The sequence below is a fragment of the Elephas maximus genome, chromosome 7 (assembly GCF_024166365.1).
Source record: "Elephas maximus indicus isolate mEleMax1 chromosome 7, mEleMax1 primary haplotype, whole genome shotgun sequence".
Classification (NCBI taxonomy): domain Eukaryota; kingdom Metazoa; phylum Chordata; class Mammalia; order Proboscidea; family Elephantidae; genus Elephas; species Elephas maximus.
This window is the reverse complement of record NC_064825.1, coordinates 54,960,987-54,983,215: the sequence shown is the minus strand read 5'-3', so window position 1 is coordinate 54,983,215 and position 22,229 is coordinate 54,960,987. Positions and strand designations below refer to the sequence as shown.

The following is a 22,229-nucleotide window of genomic DNA, read 5'->3' as shown; positions in this document are numbered from 1 at the left end:
CCCATTGCCATCGAGTCAAATGTGACACTATAGGACAAAGTAGAACTACCCCATAGAATTTCCACGGCTGTAATCTTTATGGGGGCCCTGTTGGTACAGTGGTTATAAGAACTCAGCTGCTAATTAAAAGGTCGGTAGTTCAAATCCATAAGGGACAGTTCTACTCTGTCTTTTAGGGTCGTTATGAGTCAGAATTAACAGTAACAAGTTTGTTTTTTTTTATAACCTTTATGGAAGAAGACTGTTACCTCTTTCTCCTGCTGAGCAGCTGATGGGTTCAAAGTGCCAACCATTCGATTAGCAGCCGAGAGCTTAACCACTGTGCCACCAGGGCTGTTTGTGTTAAACAATAGCAGCTTATAAATCAGATGATCTACTTGCACGTTTCCTGTCATTACCTCCCCCTTGATATCCGCTAGACTTTAGTAAATTTTATGTTACACTTTCCAGTGTGATATTGTCATCATGTGCTGTCAAGCTGATTCTGACTCATAAGAAACTTATATTACAGATTAGAACTGCCCCAGAGGGTTTCCTAAGCTGTGATCTTTCTGGTGGCAGATTGTCAGGTCTTTTGTCCTGCAGAGTCAGTGGGTGAATTAGAACTACTGTCCAGTCTGATAATCAGTGGAGTCACGCACAACTTAGAGGCACCCTTAGATTGGATGTTAGAGGAAGAGGCTTCTTTCTGGAGCCCACTTGTAAATAATAAGAAAGCCCCAAAGAGAAGGGTTTTGTTTTGGTGCTGTGTGGAAATCTTTCTTAGGAACATATGACTGTGACAGGGTAGGAGGAAAGGGGCAGGTAGTAATAGCAATGATAACAATAACAACGACCACAAAAACTCTCTTTTATTGAGTGTTTACCACATGTCAGGCACAGGCTGCTGTATCTGATACTGAACTCCTTCTTAGAACCATCTAAAATAACTTGGGGAGGACATTTTTTAAGATGTTGGGTGGGATAAGCTACTCTTAGTTTCCCCAGACCCCAGACAATAAAGGTTAAGAAGATATTTCCTCTTTGAAGAAGAGCCTCGCTTCCTTGAGATCAGTCTTCTCTACTGAGGCACAACACTGCAGCAGGTTACAAAGGCAGTTGGCAAACTTTTTCTGTAAAGGGCGAGATAAATATTTTAGGCTTTGCATGTCATATGGTCTCTGTCATAACCACTCTACTCTGCCACTGTAGCATGAAAGCAGCTACAGACAACAAGCATGATTGTGTTCCAACAGAATTTTATTTATGGACACTAAAATTTGAATTTCCTATAATTTTTATATGTCACAAAATATCATTCTTTTTCTTTTCGACCATTTAAAATGTAAAAGCTATTCTTAGCTTATGGGCATGCTACCAGGTGGCAGGCTATATTTGGCCAACAGCCCTAGTTTGCAACCCTTGGAATAAAAGATTATCACTTAGAAACAGAGGAGTCCTTGGCTAGAAAAGATGTGGGTCAGTGAAGCAACTTGTGGCTGAATAATTGAGTCTGTGTCTCCCCTCCTTTACAAGGTTGGAGAAATGAGAATTTGAGAGAAAAACCATTCTCTGGGTATCTAAATAAAAGTGTTGGAAAGAAGGAAGGCCTTCACATTGATGGAGGAGTCATATTTCTGTCATTTCACTTGATTATTCATTCTGCATACATTTGTCCATTGTTATACTCTATGAGAATTTGTGCTAAGAACTAATGCTAAGAACTTCCACTGCTAATCACACTATTTTCCAAATGAGTCACTTCTCTGGAACTCCAAGCACATTCCCCACTACACAAGCACAGTGGCAGGTGGACAAAGAGCAGATGCTAATGGGATTAAGCTGTGAGATGCATTGACAAGAAGCTCCTAAATGCACCACTAGGTGAGCTGTAAAGGGAATTAAATATTTTCCCTGGAAAATGAAAGAAAAATTGGAAACGCCTGACCTACTACCCTACAGGTCTCCCTCACAGTTCTTTCTCACAATATGAAATTGAGCATCAAAAGGCTCGATTTTTATTTTTGAGCTTATGTGACCTCATACAACTTACTGATGCACACTGAACATCAATTTCCTTATTGGTTCAATGAGGGTACTAATCATACTCCTGCCCAAATTAGAAGGTTGATAAGAGAATTAAATAAAGAAAAAGTGTCCATGGGCTGTGAAAACTTTCATAACAGAACGTTATCTTTTATTAATGTAGGCAAATGTAGTCTCTTCAAGGCTTTATTTCCAATCATCTACTTATTCTTTGTAGACTTATTCTTTGTAGAGGTCATTTTGAGGAAGGAAATCCAGGTACATCCCCTTCCCTGAGATCCAATATGGTTGAGAGCTCTGAAGAGGAAGTCATGATTTTTAAGCCAGATTATCTGGCTTTATTTGACTTGTGTTTATTTCCCATTTGTCATGTGTAAGACTTTGATAAATGTTCTTTAAATGTATCACTCATCTTCCGTGCACTATCTTGTGCTGTGCATTATCAGTGAAAAAAAGTTCACATAGCTGAGTTGGATGGTTAAATGGGAAATAATAACCCTCCAACCACAACCAGTTCAGGGTTTTAGTAATTATATATTAAGAAGAACCAAAAGGAAAATAATCTTGAAAAATGGAAATTAAGAGTACGTGGTTCTGCTGCCTCTTTCCACAGGAGATTCTGCATCCAGTTTCACCTATGAAAATTAGAGTTGTATTTTGTTAAGGAAGTTTTTTCTTTGTTTCTTTGTTTTTGTTAATACTGTCTTCCACAATGCTGATGTTAAAATCTGAATCAAAGGACTTTTATAGGAAAGAAGTTGGAGCACTGACATCTAGGGGTCTGAAGTCTGGGTGGTCACATGGAAAAGACGAAGGATGCGTTGCCGGATCTCCTTTGTCTTCACTCCATAGACGATAGGATTGAGCACTGGAGGAACAAGCAGGTAGATGTTGGCCATGATGACAGGTAGGAGTGAGTCATGCTGCTTGCCAAAGCGGTGCACCATAGACAATCCAATGAAAGGTACATAAAATATGAAAACTGCACACACATGAGAGACACAAGTGCCAAATGCCTTTGTCTGGGCTTCACGTGTCAAGCCCAACACTGTCTTGAGGATAAGCAGATATGATAAGGAGATAAGAAGTGAGTCTAGGCCAATGGCAGAGACGATGACAATAAGGCCATATATGATATTGACATGGATGTCAGCACAGGCAAGCTTCATGACATCTTGGTGCAGGCAGTATGAATGGGAGAGGATATTTGAGCCACAGAAAGGCAGCCGCTTGATGAAGACAGGCAGGGGTGCCATGAGTGCAGCACCTCGTACCACAGCAGCCATGCCAATCTTGGCAACACGAGGCAATGTGAGCACAGTGGCATGGCGTAGTGGATGGCAGATGGCCACATAGCGGTCAAAGGCCATGGCCAGCAGCACTGTGGACTCCATGCCAGATAGGGAATGGATGGCAAACATCTGGAGCAGACAAGCATCAAACTGGATAGTAGTGGAATTGAACCAGAAGATGGCCATCATTTTGGGCATGGATGAGGTGGAGATGAGGACGTCAAGGCCAGAAAGCATGCAAAGGAAAATATACATGGGCTCATGTAGGCTGTGCTCAGTCCGCACAATGTAAATGATGGTCAAGTTACCTAGCACAGCAATAAGGTACAGGGAACACAATGGGAAGGCCAGCCAGAACTGTGCCCTCTCCAAACCTGGGAGGCCTATTAGGATGAAATATGTAGCACTGGATTCATTGCCATTGTGGTCTACCATAGTGAAGAAGGTGAACTGTGACCAATGCCAGGTAGGTAGAAGCTGGAATGCAAAGGAAAAACCACTGTCAGATCTTCCAGAATCCCAAAACCATACCTCTTTCCCTCCATCCTGATGTCTCATTCCCTGACCCAAATTTTAACTTCCTTACCTGATCCTATGTTGAACTCAACGTAACTGCCCTTCAACACTCAAGGACTAGAAGTAAATTCACCCAGTCCTACTTACTAACCCTGCCTCTAAAGTCAATCCTGGTAATAAGTAAAATACTAAGGCAAAAATTCTAAGAATATTTTAAATCATTTAGTTCACCAAAGAAAGGCTATATACTCAATAACATCAATCTTAGATTATAAAAGAAAAAGTCTCATCACTTCCTCTATTTGATTCTACCCTTATATCCCCCTGTACTTAATACTAACTGTAATTTTATTATTAGCATTATATTAGACTATCTTTAAGACTAACTCCAGTACAAATTTGAAGAATTATAGTAATCTTCAGAATAAAATTGAAACCTAACCTCATCAATAATCTGATTGGTCTCATCAACTCTGGCCTTAACCCTAACATTAACCTAAAACTTAACCCTAATAACCACTTCAATTTTGACGTGAAACCTAATAACAACACATACTTTATTACAATGAACCCTAATTCAGTAAAAACATGACACGAAATTTATCTGAAACACTAGCTCTATATTTCACTCATGTCCAAATGTCCATCCAAAGTCTTACACTTGTCCAGACTATCCAGTTTATACCAGAAGAGGAACAATAGGAATAGTGGATGTTGGTGTCCCTTCTCCAAGCCAGTGCACCTATCTCCCATCTGTGGTGTTGGTTGCTAAGAGATCACAGTTTCCCTTTCTCCAGAGAATTGTCCTCAGTCAAACAGGAGACACTCCACCCAGGAGGTTATGCTATCCCCCATCCTAAGGGGCATCTGGAGGCCAGTGACTGCCTGACATGGGTCATTCCACCTCCCTCCAGGTGCGATCAACTCCGTGATGCAATTAGCGCTTCAGAGCTTCACCAGGCACCAGGCTGAGTCTGGTTTTCAGCTGAGATCACAACCTCGCTTAGCTTTCCTTCCCTGCCCTATTCTGCTTTTTCCTCCTCTTATGACAAAATTCCCTCAATATACCATTTGAGCAAGAATCATCATCTCAGGATCTGCTTCTAAGGGACCCAGCCTAGCAGAGTGGTATTGGCAGACTAACCCGAAGAGATAATGGCACTGGAAACACTGAAGGAATAATCAATCCTAGACATTGGTTCAGATATCTCTGAATCTGGCTACAAAATCAATAAATGTTAAATAGAGATTGCTGTGGAAGGATATGTCAGGCTTGGGTTATCTCAGAAGGTACCTCTCTGTTGAAACAATTATAGAGCTACTAACTTCCTTCCTCCCTCCCTTCGTATCTTTGATCCTCAAATATCCATGTGTTTCTACTATTTATTACCTGTTACCCATCGCCACTGAGTCAATTCCAACTCACAGTGACCCTATAGGACAGAGTAGAACTGCCCCATAGTTTTCCAAGAAGCAGCTGGTGAATTTGAACTGCCAACTTTTTGGTTAGCGGCCGAGCTCTTAACCACTGCTCCTCCAGGGCTGAATTTATTGCATCATGCTAATTGTAGTTTTTAATAGGTTTAAATATACATCATATATTAAAAAAAATGTTTAGCTATAATTGGAGAACTATCTCCTCTTTCCGTTGTGGGCATTGTGCCACTTATTGCTTATATTTAAGATAATTTTATCTTGGAAAGAAAAAAGAACGGTTAGATTCTTAACAGCTGGGGTAGAGGCTTCCTGCACATATTACCACAGAGCAGTTGATTGTGTGGCACTGGGCTCAGGTTAAGTTTATCATCTTTGTTCCATCACTGAGCAATTACCCAGAGGTTCCCTCAGACCAGACCCAGAGCTCAGTGGGAAGACATGGAGAGCATAAGTTTTAGAACCGAGAATGAGAACATTTTAATTCAAACAGCCGTAGGGAGAATGTATAAGGCAGAGAAGTCAGATTTAACCAAGAACTTCAGGCAAAGAGGCTAATGCCACCAATGTCCCTTCAATCACCCTTATTGACCGCTCTGTAGCATGTGACACTGTGAGCAGTTCCCTTTTTCTTAATCCTTTTCTCTTCCCCTTCTGCTGCTCCTCATCACTCTCTAATCACTAGTTTCTTTTCTGGATCTTCACCAGCCTCCACTTGGCCTTTAAATAATAATGCTGTCTAGAATTTTATGCTCAGTGCTTTTCTTGTTCTATATCCTCTCTTCAGCCATCTCACACTCTCCAGTAAATTAATTTGTTATTGGTTCCTAAATCTACTTAGCAAGCCCTGAAATCTCTTTTGTGATCTAGCTTCATGACTCTAAAGACTTACTAAAGAGTCCAGCCAGCTGTCTCTCAAGCACATGAAACTCTCCGCATTTAAAAAATGAAGTCCTCTTCCAGAGACAATATTGTATAGCTGTTAAGAGCCTGAGCTTTTAAACCAGCCATGGATTCAAATCCCAGTGTACAATTTCCTTAACTGTGTGGTCTAGGGAAAGTCATTTAACCTAGTTCTAAGCCTCAGTTTCTTCACCTAAAATGATCGCTATGAGGAATAAATGAGAACATGAATGTAAAACATGTAACACAATTCCTGGCACATAGTAAGTATACAAAAACTTATATCTGTTGCTGTTAACTATTTTTCTCCAGTTTTACCTTTTCTTGTTTTGATATTTAAACAATAACACAAGCTAGGTACTCTGATTCTGACTGTCATGCCTGTAGTGTAAACCTTCCTCATCTGGACAGTCTGAGTAATCTTCTAACCAGATGATGTCTACTCACTACCTCTTATTAAAATAATGATAATAAAATCTTTAGAAAATAAAGCTCCAAACTGATCAAATCGAATCTAGTAAAAAGACTAAACTTCTTAGGATGTGGTGAAAGGTCCTTCTTTCAGCATCTGATCCTAGGTTTCTTTCTCACCACTTATCATGACCCCTATTCTCCATCCATATTGGAATATATGCTGTTTCATGAATGGAGCATTGATTTCCATGCCTGTGTGTCTTTTTTACATCTCATTCATTTGTCAGGAAAAACTGTTCCTCCCAGGTCTCCCTCCTTGACTTCCCACTGGGAGAAATCTTACCCATCTTTCACAGCCTGGCTTAGTGTCTCTCTCCTCTGATACTTTTCCTAAACCCCTTTCTCCTGGGTATATTTAAATGTTTCCTGTTCCGTGCTCCCAAGGACTTTTGTTTATGTTTTTATGTATTTAGCATCCTGAACTATAATTATTGTCCTATTTGTCTTCCCCCAAATTATGAACTTCTTAATAGCAGGGACTCTATCATATTTATTAATTAGTGTCCAAATAAGATTTGTTGAAAATGAAAATGAGTTTTATCAAAAGGAAGAATCCTTTAACAAGCATCTAATGCAGATAACATAACCAAGTGGGTAGAAAGGGACTTTTGAAAAGGGTGAAAGAGTGCTTATAAAGTCAGTGCGGGGTGGTCTTAAGCTCAGGACAAGAATCTTTAGGGCCAGACAGAAAAGTTCTTCCTTATCTAAGGAGTCAGAGGGCATGAGAGGATACATGGAGAACAGGGTTGCTGCAAAATTCTGGATCTAAGTAAAGGCAAAGTGGACATGCAGCACAGTTTGTGTCTGAGATGTGGCGATCTAGCATCCCTCACCTGGGGAGATGAACCAGTAGGCTCTGGCACTCTGCAGGGCCAGGTATCCATGCCAGCCTGAAATACTACATGAGTAGATAAGACAGAGCAGGGCAATTCCAAGGATAAGAATGGGCTGCCTTAGTAAACATATTGGGAAAGAGTCGTGGGTTGGCACATGCGTACTTATTGCCACTGAGGATAGTGATGTGGTGAGCAAATCCTTGGGACTAGGAATGCAAATCTTGGCTCTCAATAAATGCAGAGGATAATAGTAAACTCACCAGTGCTGCAGTGAGAATTGTGTGAGGTAAAGCATGTCAAAAGGTGTCAAAAAGGCTTCACAGTACAAAAATTATGTTGTTTTTCTGTTGTTTTTTTTTTTTTTCATGTTTTCATAAAAGTAGGGAACAAAATTTATGGAGTCCAAAAACTTTTCATTTCCCACTATTTGTCATCTTAATTATCACTCCACCTCAGTGCACACACTATCTAGCAGTCCATTTCTCACAACGGCAAAGACTGGGTACTGATATGGGGCTACCAGAAACCAAAACAAGAAAGACCCAGTTAGCCTGGAGGCGAGGTGCGCAGGCAGCATAATGTCAGCAGCTATTGATGAGGGTAAAATATCAGAGTGGATCTCAGAAGACTGTGCCAGGAGAGAAATGAAGGGGAGGAAGCCCAAACAGAGAATGGTCAGTTTCTTTCCTAGCCAGAGATCCCAAGTATTTCCCTTCAGCCCTCCTACCCCTGAAGCATAGCAGTCCCCCAGAGTCCCACCAGGAGACAGGCAGAGGGGCCAGATGACTTCCTGGTGGTCTTGCCAGCCAAAGCGGCTGCCATAATTAGAACCATTTGTGTGCACTCCAAGAGAGACGGCTTTGAGCACTGAAGGAAGTTGAATGAAATCACTCTGTTTTGAAAATAAAACACAATCAAGTAAAATAAACTAAGAAATTTATTTTCTTTTCCCTCTTTTTTTTTTTTTTTATTTTTTTTTATTATAGAAAGCCCACAACCACTGCCCTGACCCCACAGGGAGTAGCCCTGTGTTTGAGATGTTCTCTGAAAAAGTCACGCTATCTTAGCAAGTCCCAGGGATATTTCTTGGAGAATTAGGAAGGGCTGTTTTTTAGCCCTTTTCTGGGATGGGGCAGGGGGAGGGGGGGCAGGAGCCCCAAGCTATACAGAGTAGAAATCCACTTTGAGTTCCTTAAGTCTCCTTCGTCCTACCCCTTTGGTTTCCAGGACTAAGTCCCTCAGTGTCAGCTCAGCCATCCTTACCTTCTTCTCCAGACCTCCCTGAGCTCTTTCCTTCTTAGAGACCCAGGCACCAGGAAAATGCAGCCAGGGATGTGAGCCAAGGGCGACCTCTTCCAACCCAAGAAAACAATGAGGTCACTCTCGACACTGATTTTGTCATTTCATGAAAATAAGAGATTAGCGAGTACCTACAATATACCACTGTACAAAATTTAAATCTAAACCCAAGAACAACTGCATAATAGGATTTGCTATCTATCTTCTATATTATAGGTGATAAAACCAAGGCCCTGAGTGGTTAAGCAAATTTCCCAGGATTTATCAGCTGTGTGGTAAAACTGACACTTAACATAGATGCTCTTATTCCAAGGACTGTACATGTTTCTCTTTATTCTAGGCTGCCTTTTATTGAGCCACACTTTCTGAAAGGTAGAAAAATCTGTCCAAGAAGTAGGACAGAAAAAGGGCTTCATAAGTAGGATACCTGGCCCAAGCATACCCTGGAAGGGAAACTAAAAGGGCAGTAAAGAAGACCCTCCTGGCCTAGGATTTGGGACACTCTCGCCACCCTCAGCCCAACTCCCCAGACTGTGACTTGAATAGACCCCTGAATGGAGATTTAAAAGCTTTATCTTCCATCAAGTTCTTCCTTCTTATAGGATTAGTGCCTCCTATCAACCTGTCAAGCAGGAATTATTTATTTATTTGATGGATCAGGAAACTGAGCATTAGTTAGAGCTCTCAATACCAAGGTCCAAATGATTTCCAATATGCCCGGCTACTGACTGACCCTGTCCAAGTCTCCCTAAGAATAGACTGGTGCTTTGTAAGAATTATTTTAATGTTAATCTCTGAGGACTACAAACTTCGAGGACCATGAATCCAGAGGGCATTTTCAGGCTTATGGCACCTGACCAGCTCTCCCAATTTAGGTTCTGTGGGTAAGTGAACAGGGAGGGACATGATGGAGGGGATTTGTGGTCATGGCCATACAATAAGCTGGACTAAATGCACAGAATGTTCCACACCTGCAGCAGTGACAGTGGGATCTGACCCCACTTATAGCCTCTGTGGGAACATCTAGAAGAGAATGTCCTTGGAGGGAAGCCCAGACATACCTGGGAGCCTCTGGCTTCCCATTCTAGGCCCAGAGAGGGAAGACAGACCTCAAGGAAAATGGATCTGGCCAGCAGGGACTGTAGAAGTTCATCACCCTGACTCATAGAGAAGAATTCTTTCACTAATACTCCAGTAAGGGTGGTAGTCTTAGAATCACATCTACTCCAAATTACTGCACCCCCTGCTCCCCATACCTTGGATTTAATAAAGTAGATAAATGTTTTCAGTGTCTTAGTCACTGGTTTTGGAAAAGAGAGGAAGGAAGATAAGAGAATGCATTTTCTCACTCCCAAAAAGCAGAGTCAGGCCCCACCTAATCACTCCAGTCAGCCCAGCCCCCAAAATCCCTCCCAGGTAGAACTTCTGGGGGTCAAATCCCTGCTCCACCACTTCTGAGTGGGACCAGAGCCAATAACTGTCCCACAGACCCGCAGAGCTGGACCTAATTATCAGTGCTCTCCAAAGCCACTCTGGCTGATGTCTGCATGCAGGAAAATAGGGTACAAAGGAAGAGCCTGACCCAGGGCACAGAATAAATTTTTGATTGACACACTCATTTTTCCAACAACTATTGATTGAATGACCACTGTGTGCCACACATTGTGCTATTCATTGGAGATACTGAGATAGAGAGCAAATAAGACACAGTTCTAGCCCTCAAGGGTTGGGGAGAAACTGTAAGTAGAGTATGAAAGAAGCACCATAGCTCACCAAGGTGGCAGGCTCAAAGGCTACCCTGAGGAGGTCTGAGCGAAGACTTGAAGGACCAGTTGGAGTTAACCAGGCAAATTTGGGGAGCATGAGGACAGCAGCATTCAGTTAGACAACAAAAATGCATTGAGTGCCTACTATGTGCCTAAAGCTGGAAATAAAGCAGTGACTAGAATAGACAAGGTCACTGTTCTCATGGAGCTCACTCACTAGAAAGAGGACATCAAAAATAAATAAATAAGGAAGGAAAATTCCGATAAAGGTAAGTACACTGAAAACAACAAGATAGGGAATCACAGGTGAGGGTCATCCATATTTGAGGTAGGGAGTCACTGAAAGCCTCTCTGAGGAGGTGAGATACGAGCCGAGAGCTATGTAATGAGAAAACACCAGCCATGCTAAGATCTAAGGAGCCCTAGCGGCACAACAGTTAAATGCTCACTCAGCAGCTAACTGAAAGGTCAATGGTTCAAACCCACCAGCCTTTCCACAGAAGAAAAGATCTGGCAATCTGCTCCCATAAAGATTTCACCCTAGGAAATCCCATGGGGCAGTTTTACTCTGTACTTTGAGGTCACTATGAGTTGGAATCAACTCAACGGCACACAACAACAGCATACTAAGACCTAGGGAAAGAGCATTCCAGGCAGAGAACACAAGAGAAAAGGTCTTGATAAATGAGTTTGGGGTTCACAGATCAGAAAGAGGGTTAATGTGTCTGGAGCATAAAGAGAACAGGGGAGCTTTAGAAGATGGTGTCAGAGAGGCAGGCAGGGGCCAGTCCAGGCAGTGGCTTGCAAGAGATGGCAAGGAGCTTTGATTTAATTCTGAGTGACTTGGAGGAATTTAAGCAACAGATCTGATCTAACTTGTATTTTAAAATGCATTCTGGCAAAGGCAAAAACCCAGAGAGAATGAGAGCACACCTTGTTTGGAAAGCTGCAAATGGTTCAGTGTGACTGAGGTAGAGGGACAAGGTAGGAAAAGTCACAGTGTGAATACTAACCCCCTTTATACCTGGGCTGAAGGGAAGGCTAAACCCTGGAACTAAGCCCAGAAAGATTGCTAAGTCCCCATTTCAGCCACAACCTGACTTCTGATGCAGGGTACAGAATAAGTTCCGACCCTGGTCAGAGCACCCAGGCCAACCCCAATCACAGACTGAGCTTTAATCACATCATCAACCTGGGTAGTGGCCCTCTTCACACACCAAACCACAATCCAATCCCAACCCAGTCCCATACTAGTCTGTTCTCTACCCTCATTCACATTGATTCTTGCCAATTCCTATCAGGTATCCCAGTAAACCTGTCAACTAGAAAATTGCTTGAAAACTAACCTTAGCCAGCATCTAACACCCCAATGCTTCCCATCACCACACAAACATAGAAATTGCTAAAACTGTCTATCCTTTGAGCCAGGGGCCTCTTTCATATCTCCCCCCCCCCACCCCTGTGCTTCTAGTTCATCACAGTCTGATTTTTATTCACTCACCGGGAATAATAGGGAAACTCTAGCTACAAGACTCCACAAACCTGAACATACTCCCCCATTCTCCTGCACTCACCTCAACTGCACCGAAGGAACGTGTGCCCCTTTTTCCACTACTCTTCATGAAGAAGTCTGGCAGGCTGCACTGAAGTATAGTCTCCGCCTCCTTCGTTGGGCCTTCCCAATGCAGGGTTATTTATGTTCTGTCTTACTTCCTCCCTCCTTCTGTTTCACCCTGCTGGGGGCAAAGTGCTGCCCAGAGGGTCCATTAACAGGTACCCGTCACTAGCCAACTGTGGTTCTGGTTTCCTTCTTGCTTCTGTGTCCTGGGAGGGTGTGTCTGGGGGCATAGGGAAAGAAGGGGAATTGGTACAGGGGGTCTCCAGAGTCCTCCCGAAATGGGCACTGGTGTCTGCTGGGATACTTTGCTAGCTCCCTATGTGACATGGGGAATGAGTGAGGAAATGCTAAAGGAAACTCATTGTGTGGCCACTGCCTTTGTGAGGTGCCTTTCTCAAAGTTCCTCCCCAGGCTTATCAAACTCAGCTGCAGGAAAAGCAGACTAAGCTTGCAAGAACCCATGGTTAAGTGCCAGCTCATCTCCCTCTTGCAGCTTTCTCTCCCCTCTTCCTTCTTTCCCTTTGTGGCTCCTACTCAGGTTCTTTCCAAGCCTGGAACCCAGTGGGCCCATCCTTACTTCCCAAAATCCTACAGCTACATCTTCTTTGTCTCTCAGGCTCTGGGTCCTGTGTCTGGCTAAATCATAACAGGGTCCCCAGGGACAAAGCCTCTGCCTTCCATTCCCTGACCTTGGATTACCGAACTTCTGGCTGAGGAAGGAGGATGTGGTTTCCTTAACCCTCCCCAACTCCAACACCAGCCATATAAGACCAATGCCATTTGGTTTCTCTCTTAAGGGCAAAAATAGTAAGAGAAATGTTTAGAACAACTTGAAAATGAAACTAAATGTGTTACATTTTCAAATAAGTAAAAACCATGGCTATAAATTAAGCCAAGTAGTTTTTAGGTGGTTTCTCCTTATTTTTGACTGATCAATGTAAGTTGTAAATTCACAACACAGGGCATGCTAACTCAAGCTATGGAAAAATAGACAATGTCAAATCAGGCCTTTGTAACTCAGTTCTCATCAAAACTACTGACTACAACAGGCCCTGGTGCCTGCAGAGCCTGCAGATTGATACTCGCTATCATCCCCCTTGAGCCATCTCTGGTGCTTCCCTCAATCTCCCCTTGCCTTAAACAATGTGAAGTCTTTTTTAAAATATATATACCCCAGGGACTTCTACCTCCAGCCAAGATGGAGTAACAAGGAGTAATATCCACCTGTAGAAGCCAAAATACGAACAATATATAAAAAACAATGATTTGAAAGACACTGGACATCAGGCAATGAAGTCCAGTGATCCTCGAGAAAAGGGAAATAAATGAGGCAAACCCTAGAATTCCCTCAGCTTATTGATTTGAGTTTCCAAGTTGCTGCACGGGGAAGGGTGATCAGGCAGAGTCCACAGGACACCCTAATTGAAAGAGATAGAGCTGAGAGTTCAGGAAGACCAAGCCAGGTAGAATTTGAAGGCAGAATATCAGAGAAGAGAGATCTACACAGAGAGAGAACTCCAGAGATCTGTAGAGTTCAAGAATTCAGCTGAGTACTGATTTCTGTATATTTCTCGCAAATTGACAACTCTATAAGAAATCAGAGATTTCAAATCTCTGACACTCAGGAGTTGTAGTATGGGGAAGAGAGCTCTAGAATTGAGTCACTATCCTATTTTCAGTCATATGATCTTAGGCTAGTCCTTAACTTCTCAGAGCCTTGGTTTCTTCATCTGTAAAATAGGAATAGAAATATTGTCTACAGTAAAATGGATTTTTTAGATCATAATGGATCATTATTGTTGTTGTTAGGTGCCGTCTAGTTGGTTCCAACTCATAGTGACCCCATGTACAACAGAAGGAAATACTGCCAGGTCGTGCGCCCAATCTCACAATCATTGCTATGCTTGAGCCCATCGTTGTAGCCACTGTGTCAATCCATCTTGTTGAAGGTCTTCCTCTCTTTTGCTGACCCTTTACTTTATCAAGCATGATGTCCTTCTCCTGGGGCTGGTCCCTCCTAATAACATGTCCAAAGTTTGTGAGAGGAAGTCTCCCCATCCTTGTTTCTAAGGAGCATTCTGGCTGTACTTCTTCTAAGACAGATTTGTTCATTCTTCTGGCAGGCCATGATATACTCAGTATTCTTCGCCAACACCATAATTCAAATGCATTACTTTTTCTTTGGTCTTCCTTATTCACTGTCCAGCTTTTACAGGTATATGAGGCAATTGAAAATATCATGGCTTGAGTCAGGTGCACGTTAGTCAAATGGACATTTTTGCTTTTCAATACTTTAAGGAAGTCTTTTGCAGCAAACTTGCCCAATGCAATATGTTGTTTGATTTCTTAACTATTAAAACCATCGGCATTGATTGTGGATTCAAGTAAAAAGAAATGCTTGACAACTTCAATCTTTTCTCTGTTTATCATGATGTTGCTCATTGGTCCAGTTGTGAGGATTTTTGTTTTCTTTATGTTGAGGTGTAATCCATACTGAAGGCTGTGGTCTTTGATCTTCATCAGTGCTTCAAGTCCTCTTCACTTACAACAAGCAAAGTTGTGACATCTGCATAAAGCAGGTTATTAATGAGTCTTCAACCAATCTTGATGCCACATTCTTCTTCATATAGTCCAGCTTTTTATACTATTTGCTCACTATCCATATGGAATAAGTATGGTGAAAGGATACAACCCTGATACACACCTTTCCTGGCTTTAAACCACACAGTATCCCCTTGTTCTGTTCTCTTGGTCTATGCACATGTTCTGCATGAGCACGATTAAGTGTTCTGGAATTCCCCTTCTTCACAATGTTATCCATAATTTGTTAGGATGCCAGAGCTGAATTTCTTTGCCTAGTCAATAAAACACAGGTCAACATCTTGATCCACGTCCTTTTCTGAACCCAGCTGGAATTTCTGGTAGTTTCCTGTCAATATACTGCTGTATCCACGTTTGAATTATCTTCAGAAAAATTTTACTTGTGTGTGAAATTAATGATATTGTTCAATAATTTCTGCATTCTATTGACTCACCTTTCTTTGGAATGGGCACAAATATGGAGATCTTCCAGTCAGTTGGCCAGCTAGCTGTCTTCCAAATTTCATGGCATAGACGAGTGAGCACCTCCACCACTGCATCTGTTAGTTGAAACATCTCACTTGGTATTCCATCAATTCCTGGAGCCTTGTTTTTCACCATTCCCTTCAGTGCAGCTTGGACTTCTTCCTTTAGTACCATCAGTTCTTAATCATATGCTACCTCCTGAAAGGACTGAACATCAAACAATTAATTCTCTTTGGTACAGTAACTCTGTGCATTCCTTCCATCTACTCTTGATGCTTTCTGTGTCATTCAATATTTTCCCCATAGAATCAATCCTTCAATATTGCAACTCAAAGCTTGAATTTTTCTTCAGTTCTTTCAGCTTGAGGAATGCTGAGTATGTTCTTCCCTTTTGGTTTTCTAACTCCAGGTCTTTGCACATTTCATTATAATAATTTACTTTGTCTTCTTGAACCACCCTTTGAAATCTTCTGTTCAGCTTTTTTACTTCATCATTTCTTCCATTCACTTGAGCACCTCTACGTTCAAAAGAAAGTTTCAGAGTCTCCCCTAACATCCATTTTGGTCTTTTCTTTATTTCCTGCCTTTTAAATGACCTTTTGTTTTCTTCATGTTTTGATGTCTTTGACTTCATTCCACAAATCATCTGGTCTTTAGTCATTAGTGTTCAATGTATCAAATCTATTCTTCAGAGAGTCTCCAAAATTGGGTGGTATATACCCAAGGTCATATTTTGGTTCTTGTGGACTTGTTCTAATTTTCTTCAGCTTCAACTTGAACTTGCATATGAGCAATTTACGGTCTGTTCCATAGTTCACCCTGGTCTTGTTCTGACTGATGATATTGAGCTTCTCCATCATCTCTTTCCACAGATGTAGTCAATTTGATACCTGTGTTTTCCATCCAGCAAGGTCCATGTATATAGTCACCATTTATGTTGTTGGAAAAAGGTATTTGCAATGAAGAAGTCATTCATCTTGCAAAATTCTATCATGCGATCTCTGGCGTAGTTTCTATCACCAAGGCCATATATTTCAACTACTGATCCTTTTTTTTTTTCCAACTTTCAAATTTCAATCACCAGTAATTATCAATACAACTTAATTGTACATTTGATCAATTTCAGACTGCAGAAGTTGGTAAAAATCTTCAATTTCCTCATCTTTGGCTTTAGTGGTTGGTGTGTAAATTTGAATAATAGTTGTATTAACTGGCCTTCCTATCACTGAAAACATTGTGCTTCAGGATAGATCTTGAAATACTGTTTTTGACAATGATGAATGTGACACCATTCCTCTTCAATTTGTCATTTCCAGCATAGCAGAACATATGATCGTCTGATTCAAAATGGCCAATACCAGTCCACCTCAGCTCACGAATGCCTAGGATATCAATCTTTATGTGTTCCATTTCATTTTTAACAACTTCCAATTCTCCTTGATTCATACATTCTATGTTCTGATTATTAGTGGATATTTGCAACTGTTTCTTCTCATTTTGAGTCATGCCACCTCAGCAAATGAAGGTCCCAAAAGCTTTACTCCATCCATGTCATTAAGATCAACTCTCCTTTGAGGAGGTTATTCTTCTCCAGCAGTATTTTCAGTGCCTTCCAACCTGAGGGGCTCATCTTCCTGCACTATATCAGACAACATTCCCCTGCTATTCATAAGTCTTTCACTGGCCAATTTTTTCAGAAGTAGACCGCCAGGTTCTTCTTCCTCGTCTGTCTTAGTCTGGAAGCTCCACTGAAACCTGTCCACCTTGGATGACCCTGCTGATAATCTGAAATGCCAGTGGCATAGCTTCCAGCATCACAGCAACACACAAGCCACCACAATATGACAAACTGACAGGTGCATGGGGGATAACCCCAGTGCCGTTGAGTTGATTCCAACTCATAGCATGGGGGATAATGGATCCTTAATACCTGCGAAAATCACTTTGCAGACTTCATAAAACAACACAGGCCAAATTTAGGACTGTACCTTTTAGAGAAAGGAACAAGAAATGAGGGTGGTTGGGATGAATAAAAGTGAATTTGTTTATCTCAAGTGAACCAGAAAATACTCATCTTCTTCCTCTCTCTGAGTGGCCCCAGACAAACAGACATTCAGTGTCAAGTCCTGAGAACATAGAGATGAATAATATTTGGTCCCTCTCCTCAAGGGAGATAGACAACTACTATACAGCTACTTAATTCTATGACAGAGGGATAAACAGACAGTTATCTTATAACTGTTTAAGCTCTATGACAGAGGGATAGATATACAATTGAAATATATTAAAATCCATGATAAAGGAATAACACAGTAAAATCCATGATAAAGGGAAGCCTAGAGACTGTGGAGAAAGAAGCATGGTGGTGCGGTGGTCAAGCACTTGATTGCTAAGTGAAAGGCCTGCAGTTTGAAGCCACCAGCTGCTCCACAGGAGAAAGATGTGGCAACCTGTTTCCATAAAGATTATAACCTTGGAAACCTTATGGGTCAGTTCTACTCTGTCCTATAGGATCACTGTGAGTAGGAATCGAATTGACAGCAACAGGTTTTGGTTTTTATTTTGTGTTTTGTTTTGTTTTAGAGACTCTGGGAGCCTAGGGGAAGCTCTTGATCTAGTTTGGCAGTTATCCACGTTTTCCAGAGAGGCGACAATTACTATAGTCACCAGCAGCTATCAAAATAAAGATATTCTGGAAGACTCAGAGATATTTCAGGATCTCCTGAGAAAGAAGACCACAAGTAGGCTTAAAACCAGTGACATTTCAATATAGACAAGGAAATAGCTTCTAGCCTTGGCAAAGGGGGGTACAAAAGGTAGAAGACTTCTATATTTTGAATACTATCCCCTAGATTGCAATAATCATATCTCATTTTGTTAGTTTTATTATTTACAATGATTGTCACCAACTTTTATTGATCATTTTCCATTTCTCATGTAGTTTCACAACAGTTATTTGATTTAATCCCCAAAATCATCCAACAGGGTGTTGATTATATTTCTGTTTTAGCATTCTGTAAACAGTGTTTATAGTTTCCAAAATTACTGAGGCATAGTAGGTTAAGTAACTGGCCCAAAAATCAATGCTAGTGATCCAAACCTAGATCCCATCTCATTTCAACCCCATGATGTCTTTTTCCTCATGTAGATATTGACCATACCTAAAAGAACATATTGGTAATGCTGGGTTTTGCTTGAATTTCATTTCTAAAATCAGATCCCAGCAGAGGGTGATACATATTAACCTTACTGAAGCTTTGTGAAAACAATTTATTATGAGATAAAGAGGTGCTTTAATCCACTAGTAATAATAAATCAGGGCAGCTACAGGTGGCCACAGTGGTGATGGGCTGCACAGTTCTGGGGAGCACCACACACATAGACCATGATATGAATGGAGTTTCTTAAAGTTGTGCAATGAGGCAACTGGGAATGATAATTTCTTGCCTGTTTACAACATTTTTCTGTTTACAAAGGACATTCACAACACTTAAGTTTACAAAATTACTGGTATTGTAGTTTCTCATTTTACAGAAAGGAAACGAGGTCTAGAAAGATTATAAGGTAATGCTGCTTTATGATATTTCCAGGATCTGAACCTTATAAGTCTTATTTTAGCAGTCTTTCCTCTGCCTCAAATGAATCTCAATTGTTTTTTACCTATAATTCTTTTATGCAACCTTTTTTGACCTATCAGATTCCAAGAGCTGGAAGTTACGATATTATCCACCGTATAGATGAGGATATCAGCATACTCAGATAGATGCACATCACATACCAGCTAACAGATGCCACATAAATACAATAAATACACAACCAGAGACATTACTCATTAAACATGTGCATGCCAGGATACAGCTACCACACGCTCGCCAAAACACAGCTGGCACTTACCCCACGCATACATGCACACTAAAAATTATATATACTCACAAAAATATAAACCTACACATTCGTAACCATGCCTAGAAGATTCAGCACCCTCATGGGTAAACAGTTGCTAGTACAGCCACATAGATGCACACTCACATACATTGGCGGGTTCCATATAAATATACATAGACGCAAATACAGAATTTTAAACACTTCATGTAAACTTTCTCTTTCTCTCTGGTCACCTCTTCCTTTCCTCCCTCCAATTATGATTACTCAAATACCTTTATTAGCTCCCAATTATGACTGCTTAGCCACTTTGAGATTTAAACAAGAAGCTTCATATAGCTGACCTCTTTCATCCAAGATAGATCCACTGTCATGGATACATAAATGCAAGAATAATTAAAATCATACATCCATGCTGGAACAAATCATGAGTTGTGGCATTTACAGCCTTCTCTTCTATACACAAAAAGATGGCTATGTGTATTTTCTCATTGAAGGAGAGGAAGAAAATGAGGCCAGCATAGCAGAAAGTCGAGATACATGCAGACACCATACATAGATCTTTCTCCAGGATGGCATGTCCAAACTGTTCTATATTGACACAGGTTGGAGACAGGAACTCAAGATCTATTTAGATAACTGGGTGCACACAGTCCAGTCAGTTAGATGCCCCAATCACTAAGACATTACACAGGATCCCAATCCTCCCATCTTTGGTAGGAATTAAGGACACTGAGGAGGTTATCCTGCTCACCTGCCATCTTGCAAGAACATATGGAAGACCCGTGAATGGATCTCCTTGGTCTTGGCTCCATAGACAATGGGGTTGACCACGAGTGGTAGCAATAGATAGACATTAGCCAAAACCACATGGAGCAGGGAGGTGGGACCACCCAGTCTGTGCACCACAGAGAGCCCAATGAGGGGTACATAAAAGACCAGGACAGCACAGAGATGAGAGATGCAGGTGTTGAAAGCCTTGAGTGCTGCTCCCCAAGAGGACAGAGCCAACACAGTCCGCAGGATGAGGATGTAGGAAAAACCAATGAAGAGGGAGTCCACGCCCATGATCAAGAGGATAATGAAGAGTCCATGAACTACATTGACTGTGGTGTCAGTACAGGACAGCTTCATAATATCTTGATGAAGACAGAAGGAGTGTGTGACAGTATGTGTTCGGCAGTATGACAACCGCTTCAGGATAAAGGGCAGTGGGAAGAAAAATACAAATCCCCTGGTTAGGGCAGCTAGCCCAATTTTGGCCACAGTGGGCCCTGTGAGCACAGAAGCATGGTGCAGAGGATGGCAGATGGCCACAAAGCGATCAAAAGCCATGGCCAACAAGACAGCTGACTCCATGGCTGACAAAGCATGGATAAGGAACATCTGGGCCAGGCAAACGTTGAACTCGATCTCCTGGATGCCCATTAGGAAAAGGCTAGCCATCTTGGGCATGGTGCTGGAGGAAAGGACTAGGTCAATGGTGGAAAGCATGGCCAGGAAGAGGTACATAGGCTCATGCAGGCACCTTTCTACACGGATGATGAGGATGATGGCCAGGTTTCCCAGGCTGGCCAAAGCATACATCAAACACAGAGGGAAAGCCAGCCAAAAGTGTACATTAGGCCCCAGGCCAGGGATGCCCACCAGCAGAAAGTACTCTGGGTGGACTAGAGTTCCATTTGGGGTGGCCATGACAGGGAACAAGAGCTGGGGCTTCTGCATCCTGAATCCAGTGTCTATGAAAGAGAGAAGGAGGAATATCATTCAGTCATGATTCAGAGGGGAGAGGACCTATAAGGTAAGGGCACTGGAGAAGTGATGATACAAAACAGAAGGATAGAGTACTTCTAATAATTCTGAACCCTAGCCTCTCTCTGCTCTGAATCTCCTTGGACACACCTGCCTGTACACCCTGCATTTGCCTCTACCCTCCAAGTGTCCAGCACTGCTTCAGCAGATTTTATAATTGCCCCATCAATCTCAGTGTGCAAGGACGCACAAGGAGAACTTGTACAACAGTCCTTCGTTTTCGGAGCTAATGTTGCTGGTCAGGGCACTGCTCTCAGCCATTTCTGCAACAGAGTAGCTAGGCTGGCACAGAACCTTCCACATTTACTCAGCATTCCTGGTACATATTGGAGTTAGGGTTAGTCTGGGTCCAGAGATAGGGGCTCAGTCCGTGGCTGCCTTTAAGACTCACTGTAATCTGATTTAGCACAAAGTTAAAGTAGGGGCTCCGCCTGGGACTGGATTTCAAGAGGCAGGTTTTTGTTTAGACATTAGCAGCATTTCTCAAATTTTCTTGATAAGGACCATCTGGGGCAGTTGTTGAAAACTTCATCCCCTTGATCCTAGTCTGGGCCCCAAAAATCAGAATTCCCAAGGGAGGGAGCCTGGAAATCTATGTAATAAACAGTTATGTCCCTTGTCCCAAGGTGTTTTTTTGTTTTGTTTTGTTTTTTTATCACAGAAATTTGAGAAGAGCGGTTCTGGTATTCTGGGGGGTGAGGGGAGAGCCTACAATCTTCAGTCCCCAACAAAGAATAGGACAGGATCTGCCCTTGGGGTGTCTCAAGGCCCGCATAACAGTCAAACCCAGGTTATGGCTGGGTGTGACACAGAAACCAGATGCAGCTGAGACATGAAACAAAATCATTCCATGCCACTCCACAATACTGGGCATCCAGAGACACACATCCTGTCCTCCACCTTCTCTCCCTAGTGATCACCCAACACCCAGGCTCACTACCTTTCTCTACATAGACCACTCTGTTTTTAGCCTCTTTCCTGATATAACCTACTGCCTGCTTGGTATTTGTACCTTGATAGGCTATAGGCCCCACACTCATCTTGCCACAAATGGGACCCTTTCCAAACCTGGGTCTCTGCCCCTTCTTGATCTCAGTGAATCTGTACCACCCAGTCACCCAAGTCATCTAAGTCAGGGCATCTAATTCTATCCTGATTTCTCTGCTCTTTCACCCCCACATGTGAATTTGCTTTTCTAACTAATTTATTATAGACTTTCCTCTCATTTGACACCGCCTGCCTTGCTCCCAGCCTTATTATATCATTCCCCGAACTGGCCTCGCTGCCACCAAACCCAGTCTATTTC

At 42.0% G+C, this 22,229-nt stretch overlaps 2 protein-coding genes across 2 annotated transcripts; both read right to left on the bottom strand.

The window, feature by feature from the left end:
• Positions 1-1,544: 1,544 nt before the first annotated feature.
• LOC126079102 (olfactory receptor 51E1) lies at positions 1,545-12,191 on the bottom strand. The gene is made up of 2 exons (XM_049890036.1): positions 12,120-12,191; positions 1,545-3,794 (listed from the first exon to the last, which is right to left on the bottom strand). The coding sequence occupies exons 1-2, from the start codon at positions 12,165-12,167 to the stop codon at positions 2,799-2,801; spliced, it is 1,044 nt and encodes a 347-aa protein (XP_049745993.1). The 5' UTR covers positions 12,168-12,191; the 3' UTR covers positions 1,545-2,798.
• Positions 12,192-19,861: 7,670 nt separating this feature from the next.
• Positions 19,862-20,836, bottom strand: LOC126079105 (olfactory receptor 51D1). Its single transcript, XM_049890038.1, has one exon. It carries the CDS (start codon positions 20,834-20,836, stop codon positions 19,862-19,864), a length of 975 nt encoding a protein of 324 aa, XP_049745995.1.
• Positions 20,837-22,229: the final 1,393 nt, after the last annotated feature.

What these genes read in the sequence shown, in the direction of transcription:
- LOC126079102 (XM_049890036.1), bottom strand. Translation starts at nt 12,167, where the DNA reads ATGAAGAGTAGTGGAAAAAGGGGCACACGTTCCTTCGGTGCAGTTGAG. An exon ending in GTTCCTTCGGTGCAGTTGAG is followed by an intron (nt 3,795 to 12,119) that starts GTGAGTGCAGGA and finishes TTTGCATTCCAG; the next exon opens with CTTCTACCTACCTGGCATTG.
- LOC126079105 (XM_049890038.1), bottom strand. Translation starts at nt 20,836, where the DNA reads ATGCAGAAGCCCCAGCTCTTGTTCCCTGTCATGGCCACCCCAAATGGA.